The sequence below is a fragment of the Stenella coeruleoalba genome (genome assembly GCF_951394435.1).
Source record: "Stenella coeruleoalba genome assembly, chromosome: 5".
Lineage (NCBI taxonomy): Eukaryota > Metazoa > Chordata > Mammalia > Artiodactyla > Delphinidae > Stenella > Stenella coeruleoalba.
Window position 1 is genome coordinate 72907333 of NC_137150.1, and position 14105 is coordinate 72921437.

The 14105-nt window shown below is 37.8% G+C and overlaps 1 protein-coding gene across 6 annotated transcripts in view; it reads left to right on the forward strand.

Moving 5' to 3' along the window:
• Positions 1-11860, forward strand: part of RNF168 (ring finger protein 168) — a 41623-nt gene extending 29763 nt beyond the window's left edge. For 2 of the 6 annotated variants that reach the window (XM_079921331.1, XM_079921332.1), the window contains 2 exons: positions 4571-4652; positions 7410-11635. In XM_079921331.1, coding sequence (XP_079777457.1) covers positions 4571-4652; positions 7410-8363 — 1036 coding nt within the window. In that variant the 3' untranslated portion in view covers positions 8364-11635. Of the gene's footprint in view, positions 1-4570; positions 4653-7409; positions 11636-11739 lie in introns of those variants that run through there. The other 4 variants (XM_079921335.1, XR_013828313.1, XM_079921334.1 and 1 more) reach the window with 4 other exon arrangements.
• The last annotated feature ends 2245 nt before the right edge of the window (positions 11861-14105 follow it).

The window sequence follows — 14105 nt, forward strand, 5'->3', positions numbered from 1 at the left end:
AGACGTGTAACATCAATATTGTTAATGCCTGATATAATGCAAAGTAGAAGTCGAGAAAAACCATTAAAAGAAAAGCAGGGATATTTCATATTGATATAATACTATTCTGCATAAAGGATATAACTCATGAATCTAAATATATATTTTGAAATATATAAAGATAAAACTTTACTAGAAATATAAGAATAAACTGATGAATTTAAAAGTAGAAATTGGAGAAACTGGTGGGTTAAAGGTACACAAAGTTAAAAACAGATAAGGTCTAGTCTCTGGAATATATAAAGAATTCTTAAAAATAAACAACAAACTAGATAGAAGTGATGGTTGCACAACTTTGTAAATGTACTAAATGTACGCTTTAAAATGGTTATTTTATTTATTTATTTATTTGCGGTACGCGGGCCTCTCACTGTTGTGGCCTCTCCCGCCGCGGAGCACAGGCTTCGGACGCGCAGGCCCAGCGGCCATAGCTCACGGGCCCAGCCGCTCTGCGGCATGTGGGATCTTCCTGGATCGGGGCATGAACCCGTGTCCCCTGCATCGGCAGGCGAACTCTCAACCACTGCGCCACCAGGGAAGCCCTAGCTTTGGTGTTTTTAAAATATGTTCACAAATCTTTGATATTTCTCCCTTCAAAAGGCTGAGCCTAATTCCCCTCCCCTTGAATGTGAGCTGGACTTAAGTATACACATAGAATTACCAGAAGGGACATTGTACACTTCAGAGAGGGGGACATTGTACACTTCAGAGACTAAGTCCTAAAGTGACTTTTCTCTTTTGGATTATTTGCTCTGGGAAAGTTAGCTGTCATGTTGTGAGCAGCCCTATGGAAAGTCCCACATGGTAAGGAACTGGGGCCTTCTGCCAACAACCAGTAAGGAAGTGAGACCTCCAGAATAGCCTTTGTGCATGAGCCTTGTTGGAGGGTGATCCTCTAGCCTCAGTCAGGCTACTGACCAGATGACTGACCAACATCTTGACTGGACCCTCATGAAAATCCTGAGCCAGAACTACCCTGCTAAGCTTCTCTTGAATTCCTGACCCTCAGAAACTATGAGATAATGTTTGTTGGTTTAAGCCACTAAGTTTTGGGGTACTTTGGGTAACCAACACAGTAGTCATCGTTGCTGGTCAGTGGGGAAAGGAGGTGCTTGTCAATAAATGCCTGTGGGACAGTGGATAATATGTGGGGAAAATTAGCTTGGACCTCTATTCATACTATCTATAAAAATTAAGGCGAATTAAAGACCTATTAAAAAGACAAGGGAATTCCCTGGCGGTCCCGTGGTTAGGACTTGGCACTTTCACTGCCGAGTTCAATCCCTGGTCCGGGAACTAAGATCCAGCAAGCCGTGCAGCGCAGCATGCGTAAATAAGTAAGCAAGCAAATATGTAAATATATACATATATACATAAAATAAATCTTTAGGAAGATAACAAAGGAGGATATCTGTAGAGAGGGATGCTTTAAGGAGCAAACCAAATAGACTATAATAAGATTTAAAATGTCTTTATCAAAATACCTTTAGGGAATGAAAAGATAAGCTGCCCTCTAAAAGAAGATATTTCAACTTATTTACTGGAAAAAGTTTATTATTAAAGAATACCCACCTATTTGTGAGAAAAAGACAGAACTACAGAAAAAGAGGCAAAAACTTTTGACATCACAGAACACGAAAGCTGAAGGCCAAAACATGTGAAAAGATTGAACTTTATTAGTAATCAAGGAAATTTCAATTTAAATTACAGTGAGGCAGACATAGAGAACAGACTTGCGGTTGTCAAGGGGGAGGGTGGGTGGGGAAGGGAAGGATTGGGAGTTTGGGATTAGCAGATGCAAACTATTATATATAGGATTGGTGAACAAGGTCCTACTTGGAACACAGGGAACTACATTCAATATCCTGTGATAAACTGTGATGGAAAAGAATATATATATATATCTGTATAACTGAACCACTTTGCTGTACAGCAGAAATTAACACATTAGCACATTGTAAATCAACTATACTTCAATAGGATTTTTAAAAAATTACAGTGAGGTCATTTCACGTATACAAATATTGAATTATTATGTTGTATACCTGATACTAATATAATGTCATATGTCAATTGCACCTCAATTAAAACAGCAACAAAATAATGATGAGGTAACATTTCATACTCACCCTATTGGAAAATTAAACTTTCTGGCAATATTAAGTATCCTAGAGGATAAGAAGCACTTAAACTATAGGTGGGAGTGTAAAAGGTTGATGCTCTATGACTGGAGTGTAGACACTAAAACCCCAGAAGACATGTGCAGGAATGTTTCCAGCAGTACTGTTAGTAACAGTAAAGAGCCAGAAGCACCCACATGTCCAACAGTAGACCAGAATACTGTTACTTTCCAGCAATGAAAATGAATTCTGGCTAAGGAAAACATGCCTGATTCAGGAAGGCATGTGAAGAAGTCAAGTTGTGGAAAGATACATGTAGTATGATTCCATATACGTAAAGTTCAGAAATCATGCAGTACTAAGCAATAAAGTGTTTAGGGGTACTAGTGTGTGTTAAGACTATTTTTAAAAGCAAGACATAAGACTAACACATTATAAAACAACTATACCCCAATAAAAATAAAATAGACCAAGGGAAAAATAAATAAATAAAAGCAAGAGATAAGAGCATCTTAGGATAGTTGTAGCCTGTCAGCTGGGGCACAAAGAGAAGGCCCCATAAAGAATTTTAAAATCAGTGATTTTTTCCCCTTAAACTGAGTGATAAGTGTACGGGTTTTTATGATAATATAAGATTTTAAAACTTTTTAAAGTATATATATATTAATGTTAAATGTAACTTCTGGAGAATTTTTACATATGTATAAACCACACTCCAGATTAAGATACAGACTGTTTCCAAAAGGTTCACTCGTATCTTTTCCCAGTCAGTATCTCCCTCCCTGTAACTATGATGTATTAGTCATCAATTTTATACACATTAGTGTATACATGTCAATCCCAATCGCCCAATTAATTACATCACCACTACCACCACCCCTTACATATATTTTGTAACTATTTTCTTGTAAACTATTTGTTTTTATGAGGTAGGCCTATGTATATAGTTTTTTATAAAGATCTATAAGACATAAGTGAAAAAAGGAAATCACAAAAGAATATGATAGCTTTAAAAAAAGATAGTATGCAGTATATAGAAATAATTTTTTAAAAAATTGGTTACATATGAGGAAGCAAATAGGAATGGAAAGGGATGATGACACATATTTCCTACATGTATTCATATATTACTTGGTTCTTATAAATAAACAATATCCCAGAGAGTTCACAAATCTTCACCAATTATGTTACATGGGTATCTGATCACACTTTGTTTTGTTTTCTGCTTATGGATTTCTGAACAACTATTAAGCTGTAATAATTCTATGTTGGTTTTAATATACTTGGTTACTAATATCTAACATTGGCAGAAGGAATTCTTCAGCTTTGGGAAACAAAAGTAAAATGAGACTAAACCTGGACTCCTGTTTTATCAACTGAGAGGTAGTTCTTATTCTCATAAGTTCTCAGAGTAAATATTTAGGTTGATGCAACTAAATATGCGGTTTGGATACTATTTTGTCTATAAGGGATATTTATTCTTTATATGAGATCTTTGTCTAGATTTTATTTTAATGTTATATGCTACACGTTGGTGCTTTGGACAATGGAACTTACGATTTTACATATTTGCAATCAGACATTTTTCCATTGTTTTCTTTAATTATAAAAGCTAGCTGCTCTTTGAAAATCACCCAAAGTTACCACCACTTGAAGACAGCCAACATTTGTGCCATTTTTGAGCAGAGTTGTATGTGTTTGGATTTTTTTTAACAAAATCCAAAAAAAAATATTTAAAAAATATACCTAACCTCTTATAACCTGTCCTTTTATTCCCATTTCTTTTATGTTTTCCATTATATTACAGACTTAATATTTTTAGTGGCAAACAGCCCATTAAAGATGCTTAGATATTTAGAGATGTGCTCTTATGCTGATACATTGATAAATCTTTTATATCTCTAAGTAGATAGTTGATATAAAATATGTATATAATAAAATCTCTATACCAAAATGGTAAAGAATCTAATCATAGACCATTTTTCAAATAGAGATAAAAAATGTAGAATTACTGGCATTAAAAAGAAACTAACATATTCCTTCTCCTGACTTGAAATGTCAGTTCCATTACTTTGGGGAAGACTGTATACAGTCTTACGTTGTTTTGATGCTAGTACCTACCCGTTTAAATTCTTTTGAGAATTAAGGAATAATTTAGATTTGACTTTTACTTCCTTTTCTGCTGTTTTTCACTAAAATATATCAATACTCAGACTTCTAAGTTTTCCTCCAGAAATAGACCAAAATACCTGAGACAGGGAGATGAATTACACTCTTTCTGATAAATCAGCCAAGCAGCAAGCCAGACAGCCTTCAGCATAAATAGCTAATCTGGCTTTATTATGTTGGATACATGCCACTTGTGTTTCAAAGCATTCAAATTTTGGCAAACTTTTTTTTTTTTTTTTAAGGTATTTGTCACCTAAATCTCAGCCTTGGTCAGCATCACAGTCTGAAGTTGTACAAGAAGACAGGGAAGACTCCATGTCTAAGGTATGTGGATGCTAAAGATGTTCTTGGCTTGGCAGTTTTATTAATGCTATAGAATGTTAATACTTGCAGTTTCCTAACTTTTTTTAAGTCACTATAGTAAATGGAACAACCTTTCTTAGTCACCTTAGGCTCACTTAGGCTAGGAGTCAGCAGACCTTTTCTCTAAAGAGCCAGATAGTAAATATTTTAGGCTTTGTGGCCCACATGGTCTCAGTCACAACTGTTCAATGATGCTGTTGTCATTTGAAAGCATCCATAACGATATATAAACAAATGAGCTTGTCTTTGTTCCAGTAAAACTGTACAAAAACAAGCACCAGGCTGAATTTGGTCCATGGGCTGTAGTTTGTACATCCCTGACCGAGATCATCAGACTCACAAAACTAAATAGGCTACCCCTGGTACCAGCTTCACTTAAAGGATTACACAATGGTAAACAAAGCGTGCTAGTAGGGTAGCATCAGACATCAGGCGTATCTGTTCAGCAAGAGTCCTCACTGCAGAGCTCCTAAGTGATGGCCTGGAAGTGAGACCATGCAGAGGAGTGTAGTAACCACCCAGACTTAGAAGTCCCATGCCCCATAAGAGTAAATTATTTACTGTAACAACTCATGGGTGTGGCTTCCAGGGGTCTTGGGAAGGAACACAGCCAGTCAAAGAGTTGTAAGTCACTTACAGAAGGCCTGAGCTTTGGCTTCCTGCAAGGTATTTATAGATCACTCCTAGTTCTCCTAGTACAGATGCAGTTCACCAGTAAGGGTCATTTTTACCATAAGCTATGTGGCCTAGTAACACAGGTGACATTTCACCTGTATCAGGCTTCCAGGAAAATAGAACTAGGAAAAGCCAGCTGACACCAAGGTCAGTTTCCTACATAGAAGTTTTATTAGCCCTTTACTCACAGGTTCCTAAACTTTTTTCAGTTTAGCTAGGTGGTTTTATAGCACCTAACATTTAATGGACGTTTATGTGCCAAATAATGTATTTATTTTCTTTAATCTTCATCACAGCCACCAACTCTATAAGGTACCCTTCTTGTGCCCAATTATAGTTGAGAAAACTGAGGCATGCAGAGGCAAGAGAATTGCTCAGTGTCCCTTAAGTAGAGGTATTAGAGGGAGAATTCAAGTCCAGATGGTCTGGCTTATGCTGGAACTAAGGATTGATGGGAGAGGCATTGTAGGCTGGGATTTTTTTCTCCTATCCTGGTGTTAATATTCACAGCAAAACTAGGTAAGCAACCTAGAATTTGTCCAATCCAAACTACATTGGTTCATAAAAAATCTTATGAGGAATGATAAATGCAAAGCAAAGTAGGTAAAAGAACAGATTTAAGATCGCAAACAAGGAGGAATTTTTGTTTTGAAGCAAGTTCTCATTGAAGCCTTTCTTTTTTATTTATTTCATTTATTTGGTTGGTTGGTTGGTTGGTTGGTTGCGCTAGGTCTTAGTTGCAGCATGCCTTAGTTGCGGCTCGCTGGCTCCTTAGTTGCAGCATGCATGTGGGATCTAGTTCCCTGACCAGGAATCGAACCCGGGCCTCCTGCATTGGGAGCGTGCAGTCTTAACCACTGCGCCACCAGGGAAGTACCGAAACCTTTCTTCTTAAGGCTTTCTCATGGTCAAAACTAATCCTAGGTCTTAACTTACCCAAGACCTGTAAGTGAGAAGAATTATACTGGCTAAAGCAAGGGTTCTTAACCTAAGGTCTGTGGGTAGAATCCACAGAGTACATATGAACCTAGATATAAGGAAAAGTTTATCTTTACTTCCACCTGACCTCTCATTTTGGCATTTCCTTTAGTTATGAATGTAGGCAGCAAACCAGTAAACCATAATACTGTTAACAGTACCTGTGACTTTGTCACCAATAGGTAACACTGGTTTTTAATCACATTACATTTGTTGCAGATCTCTTGAAATATCGTTTATACTCATCCCTCCTTCAGTGTTACAAATTATTAGACTTGCCACTAGATCTTATTATTTAATGTATTAATAGATATGCATTATTACATCATAAATTGTAAGATTTTAATAATTGTGTTGCAATATAAATTGTTCCGTATGTATGTATTTATTTTTGGCTGTGTTGGGTCTTTGTTGCTGCACGCGGACTTTCTCTAGTTGCAACCAGTGAGGGCTCCTCTCTGTTGCGGTATGTGAGCTTCTCATTGCAGTGGCTTCTCTTGTTGCAGAGCACGGACTCTAGGCGCGTAGGCTTTAGTAGTTGTGGCGCACAGGCTTAGTTGTTTCGCGGCATGTGGGATCTTCCCAGATCAGGGCTCAAACCCATGTCCCCTGCATTGGTAGGCGGATTCTTAACCACTGAGCCACCAGGGAAGTCCCCCTATGTATTTATTGTTATGTTTAAAAATATTATTCTCAAAGAGGTCTGTAAGCTTCACAAAAATGCCAAAAGGAGGAGGGTTTGTGACACAAAAAGGGATTAAAAATCCCTGGGCTAGAGGAAGTTTGTAAGATGAGAAATCAAGTCATGGTGCCAGCTCCTGGCCATATATAGAACTAGTTTGTGGATTTTAAACTGTAGGTCTTCATGGGAGTGAAAATGAAGAAATACCTTAATCTAAATTGGCACACAGAATAAAAATACTATTAAGAATTAATATATCTTATTAGTAATAATAATAATTACCTTATAGTGACAACTCAGCTTTGGTATCAGTGTAATTAGACTTATGTATTACGACTTGATGTTTTCCCCTGGTTCACTCAGTGTTTTTCTGTTCTCTACAGGAAACTGACAGCAGTGATGTGAAGAGCCCTACATGGCAAGACACAGAAATTGAGGAAGATATGCCAACACTTTCTCCTCAGATATGCCTTGAAGTTCATGAACAAGGTGCACAATCTTCAGTGGAGTCACCTATGCCTCAGTTATGTGCCAGTGGTAAAGAATGGTGCCTTGAAGGAAAAGTCAAAACAAGACCAAGCAATCATGAAAAAGAGTTGTGTGTCATAAATCATGAGGGACCTGAAGCCAGAGTTCCCTACTCTGGAGAAGCTGCAGTTAAGCCTTGTGGCAAAACAGAGAGTCGGTGCACTGTATCAGATATGACACAGATAATTAGAAATAACACAGTTGAGACAGAAAATGAAGAGTCTCACCTACTGATCAGTAAAGATATCTCCAAAAGAAAAAACCAGGAATCTTTGTCTGAAGCAGTCAGGGATCCATGCTTTTCTGCAAAAAGAAGAAAAATGTTCCCCAAAGCTTCCTCAGACCAAGAAGAAACAGAAATCAACTTTACCCAAAAACTGATAGATTTGGAATGTCTACTTTTTGAGAGACATAAACAAGAAGAACAGGACAGGTTATTAGCACTACAGCTTCAGAAAGAGGTGGATCAAGAACAGATGAGGCCAAACCGGCAAAAAGGATCCCCAGATGAATATCAGTTACGTGCTACATCCTCACCTCCAGACAGATTACTAAAGGAACAAAGGAAGAATTCCAAAGATAGAAACTTCAAAAGACAGACTAATCTAGAGCATCCAAAACCTAGGAGAGGCTCAAAAAATGAAAATTGGCAACCTTCTTTTAAGATCCAGTTGAAACGTTCAGTTAATGGAAGAAAGATAACAAATTCTACTAGAGATAATTGTAATGTATCTAAAACTCCTCATTCCCTACAGCCTAGTAAGTCACAGAAAAGTATTTTTCAGATGTTTCAGAGATACACAAAGTAGTGCTTGGGTAAGGGGAGTGTTGTATAATCTAGTGAAGCTCTGTATCATAGATTCTTTTTAAATTTTTCATTAATTCTGCTCCGTGGGCATACTCACTGTCCTTAATTAAAGGACGGTGTGATTACAGGGGAGGAATATACAAATGTGTTTCTGCCAAACTCGGTTGTAAGCAAGAGTCCCACTCCTTTCCTTTTTTAATCACTGGTGTACTAAATTTAAGTTGACAGTCCTTATGGATATAAAAATGCCTTGGCCAACTCCCAAGAAATCTTCATTTCCATGCATTTCCCCCCATATGCATGTTTTGTGGCCTTCACGCACCTTTTTGTACTGACTAGTAATCAAAGCAACATTATAATCTACCAAGTAGCTAAGGAATCCAGGCAGGGTTTAGAATCTAAGTTTTCTTGCAACTTTCCCATATATTTGCAGAGCACTTGAAGTCCATCTTTCATAACACTAAAGTAATCTAATTTCCATGTCCACTTCAATTACTTTAAGTATTACAGCATTTTTTTTTTTTGACTTAAAATGGGTCAGGATCAACGTGAAAGCAGAAAAATCAGAGTTTTCTGGAAAATTAGGACTTAGTTGACAGAAAGGAAACTAGACTCTTGATGCAAAAGTAGCTAAGCTTGGGATGAGGCTGAGTGGGGTAGATTGACAATTTGGAGGCCTTGAAACTGAGTGGATGATCAGACAACTGGGTCCAGGCTGGAGTAGCAGGTGTAGTTTGGCAAAGTATTCTTCCTCGTGCTTTCTTTGCTAGATGGCACAGAAAACATTTGGGTTTTAACAGCTTTTCATACCATACTATCTAATCTGCTATTCCAAAAAAGTGGAGGGGGGGGGGAATTTTCTGTAGGAGAGTTATGTCGCAGTATCCTATGTTGTAGAACCTGACTAATCATGTTTTTATTTCCTTATGTTAACCTTTGTATTGATACTGACTTTTATTTGTGTTTATGGACAAAAATAGAAAGTATGATATTTGGGTTTTGCTCTGTCTTGCCCCTGAAAGTTAAATCAGAAGGCTGCGATTTCATTTTGTGAAATTTAACTTGGAGACTATTAATCTTTTGTTTCATTAATAGGAACAACTTTGAGCAAACAACTGTTTTAACAGCATTGCTGCTGATATCTAGTTAGCCATCCTTTTAAGGTAATAATGCAGTGAACTGTCCTAGAGCTAATAATTCTAGCTTAAATTTGTCAGTGTTTTTATACATAATTAAGATTTTTTTCCTCCAAATTTTGTAACTGAAATTCTGTAATCTTTGCATACTTGATGGCGTCTACTTCAATATTGATTGGGTAATTATGGGTAGAATTCTGATGCTGATTTAAATTTTCGTTTGCCTTTTCTCAAAAGTGATTGTCCCCTGAGTAATGATTGTGCTGAAATGTAGTTAGAAACTAACCAAATTTGTCTAAAATGTATCTTTTCATCAAACCAATATTTTTTAAGACCAATTTTGCTTTACATTTTAGTGACTCTGCAAATTAAAAGTTATATAATTAAATCTTCCTGGAATAGTCCATGACCAAAAAGGGGGGAAAATAGTGTAATGTATTTAGGATTTACATATATAACCACTCATTTGTCTGTGAAGAAGTCTTCCTGACTAAAGTTGGTTTTAAGATAATTTTTTTTTTTTGCGGTATGCGGGTCTCTCAATGTTGTAGCCTCTCCCGTTGCGGAGCACAGGCTCCGGACGCGCAGGCTCAGCGACCATGGCTCACGGGCCAAGCCGCTCCGCGACATGTGGGATCCTCCCGGACCGGGGCACAAACCCACGTCCCCTGCATCGGCAGGCGGACTTTCAACCACTGTGCCACCAGGGAAGCCCATAAGATAATTTCTCAATTAGTCCTTCTGATACTACCACGTATGCATTTTTGTGAGAAACTAGTAAATGTTTTGTGTCAGTCATTAGAATTTACTGATACTTTCCTCCCATTTTTATGGAAGGGATATGAGTGTGTTTAATTTCTCAGGGAGTGCTAAAACTATGCAGAGGTTGAGAATCTGAAAATTAAAATAATTGTTAAAAATTGAAATGGACTATGTGTTTTTCACAGTTAAAAATAAGAATTAACACATGAAAATAAAAAGTTCTGCATAACAAAAACTACCATAAAGGAAAATTGGAAGACATGGCAAACTTGCGAAGAAATAGATACAACTCATCACAAAGAGCTTATTTCCTTTATATAAAGTGTCTGCCAATACTTTTAGAAAAAGACCAACAACCCAAAAGGAAAATTAGAAGTTTATTTCCCCAAGAAACATAGTTCCCAGGAAAGGAAATATAAGTGGCTCTTAAATGTGTGAAAAGATGCATAATATCACTTATACTAATACTCATACATTTTTCCACCCTTCAGATTAGTAAAGGTGTTTTGTTTTGGGGTTTTTTTTTTTCCCCAGTCTCGGCAAGCATGTGGGTAAATAGGCACTCTTATATGTTGCTTGGTATGTATAGAAACTTTTAAAGCCCTAGAGAGGTAACCTTGGCAATCTACCTCTAGGAATTTCTTAAAGCTGTTTTCACATATATGTAGAATGGCATGCATAAAACATTTTTGTTTGGCATTGTTTGTAATAAGCTTAGAAACAACCTTAATCATATCAAGAAACACTAAATAAATGATGGTAAAATAGAATACTATACAGCAATTAAGCAAAAAACCCACTTTACTGATACAAAAAGAACTATAAGATATAGAGTTAAACAAAAAATACAAGACGTAGAGTAGTGTACATAGTGTGCAACCATTTATCCAAAGAAGAGAAATATATATTTAAGAGATAAACAGTGTTGCCAGCAGGGAGAGAAACTGGGTGGCTGGGAGACAGGAGTGGAAGAATGACTTTTCTCTATATGTTCTTTTATACTTTTAAAATTTTCAATCATATTGAATATATCATCTCAAAATTTAAATGTTCTTAAAATATTACAAGATTAAGGATACTTAGACATCTCAACCTATACCACTCTAGACAGTGCTTTTTTGCCTTTAAATTCTAAGAATCATAGGAAGCTTTTTCAGTGCAAAAAAAAAATAACGCAAATTTTTGGAAATAGTGTTGTGAATGAATTTGAATATATTTAGCTTTAATATACTATTTTTAAATTATTTGAAAGCAAAGCTTATGCTTTTCAGGTAGCAGTGCTGCAGACCTGCAGTCCTGCTGAGAACAATGAGAAAAGCCAGATAAAAATGTAAAATTTTTACATTTAAAAATTAAAATGCTTTACTTAAAAGCATCAGAAAGCTACTGAAACAATGAAGACTAACTTAGGGGCTAAGATTCTAGAGAGGGGAGATTTGAGAGGTAAACTGATGTTTGCAACCACTTTTTTGTTTGTAGCATGTGCCTATTCTGAATGCAGGACGAGAATCAGGGCTGCTGCTGGTGAACAGAGAAACCGGCAGAGCTCTGGGCCATCTCATGAAGCTAGAGTGACAGTATTGGAGACTTGAGGGTCATCAAACACAAGGTCGGTTTTCCCATCAAGATAACTGCAGTTTTGAAACTGTTCAGAGCAGAGGCTGAAAGGCTGAAAACCTCTGAAAAGCAGAGGGGAGTTGTCGTCAGGCTCACACTGCTGATGAGACAAGAACAGAGTTCAGGACCTACCGGGGAAGGAAGCCTGTTGAACACACCAGGGCCTCAATTGAAAGCCCTAGCACAGAAGTCTGCAAACTGCATCCCAGGGGCCAAATCTGCATGCCGCTGATATTTATAGGGCCTGTGAGCTAAGAATGGTTTTAAATGGCTCTTCGATTCCTTAGTTCACATATAAGGAATTGAATGATGGGACTAGTAATTTGTGCATGAGTTTTGGACCACCAAAACAAGGGCATGTCGTGCAGGAGGGAAGAAAGAATAATTTCCTTCTTAACTTGGTCTCTACCTGTTAATCTCACTTTCTTAATCTGTAAATGGGAATCAGTGTAACCAAGAGTTGCTATCAAGAGTTAAGGGTAGTGGGACTTCCCTGGTGGTTCAGTGGTTAAGAATCCGCCTTCCAATGCAGGGCACACGGGTTCGATCCCTGGTCGGGGAACTGTCACACATGCCGCGGGGCAAGTAAGCCCATGTGCCTCAATGAAAGATCCCGCATGCCGCAAGAAAGATCCTGTGTGCCGCAAGTAAGACCCGACACAGCCTAATTAATTAATTAATTAATTTTAAAAAAAAAAGAGTTAAGGGAAGTAATAGAGCACCTGGCACAGGCCCTGACTCAAAAAAGAACCTTAATAAGTGATAGTGACTTTCTCCTGGCTATCCTTCAGCCCCACTACTCCATCACTCCCACTTTTGGGAGAGTTTCACTTTATCCAGTGACTTTGTGTACCGTAAGTACCCACGTGTGGCATCCAGTAAATTGCAAGTTACCTTTTGTCTACTCATGAAGACTACTCACCTCTCCCCTACCAGATGTATCTACAGCTCCATGTCACAAGAGACCCCTGCCCATAAGTTCCCCTGTGTCACAGTTCCCAGATTGCAAGAGACTTTGGCCTCAGAAGAAACCATTTCTCAGAAATATTTTGTGGCTTCCTCAAATTCCTATACAAGTTGTACACATTTGGTATGGATAAAGGTTTGTAAATCACTGCAGACTTTGAAATGGGGAGTTGGGCCACTACTGTATGTTTGCGCATATCTTAATTCCTGTGTAAAGATCTTAATAAACAACCATGACTTCAAGTTTTGAGTCAGTTTTGTTCTCCCCAATATATATTTCCTTGTTTTGGCAGGACTTGGAGCAACATGGACCCTGAGTTCAACTTAGGGGACCGTTCTCTTACTTTACATTTCACTTTACGTTTCTCTTCAACTTGGCTTTTGTGGTCCCAGGCTGCTGCAGTTAGGCTCTACCCATGAAACTAGTTGAATCCAGAAGGTTTTCTCTCAATTGGAGATCATAAATTGAGTTTGCCCATCTTTTGTATCATTCCTCTTCATTTCTTAAGACCCATAAAAAGTTTGGGTGTCTCTGTTTTTTACTGCAGGATTAGAATCCCACTCCCTTGTCAGTTTATACTAGACAAATGTAGATTATACTGGATCTGTTGCTTGGGATCCACTTAAGAAAGCAACCAAAATAGGTATTTCAACAGAGGAAATGCAGTATAGGAAATTGGTTAGACAGGTGTTGAAACAAGGGAACACAGATAACCCAAAGATGATAACTGCAGGAAGTGGCTACCACCCTCAAAGCTGGGAAACACACAGGAAAGGTTTTGGTTACTAGAATGTAGGTGCTCAGGATTATTTTGGAGAGCGGGCCCTGCAGACTTGGTGTTCAGACGTTTGAGAAAGAAACACCTCCCAGCTACTGCTGGTACTCTGAAAGGGCCTGGTGAGTCTGGTTCTAGAAGAGTTGAAGGCATTTGGAAGCTGGGGTCAACTGCCACTGCTGGGGCAACACTGATAGGAACAGCAAAAAAAAATGTCCCTTTTTCCCTTCCCTTCTAGTACCTCTTATAGGTAATAGAACTTAATAGGAAGCTTGCTGGCAAAGGAGTCTGGGAGAATCTGGAAAAGTGTTTTTTATATCCCAGCGGAGTTTAGAATGGCAGGCGTGAGAAGACAGGCAGGAGCTAAGAGATAAGAGAGGGGGAAAAATAACAGCAGAGAAGTTTTCCGTAAATAGATTCTAGTACAAAGATGTCTTGAAATCTCTAAGGCAAAAACTTGGAAAGTTCCTATCCTGTTAAGATGGA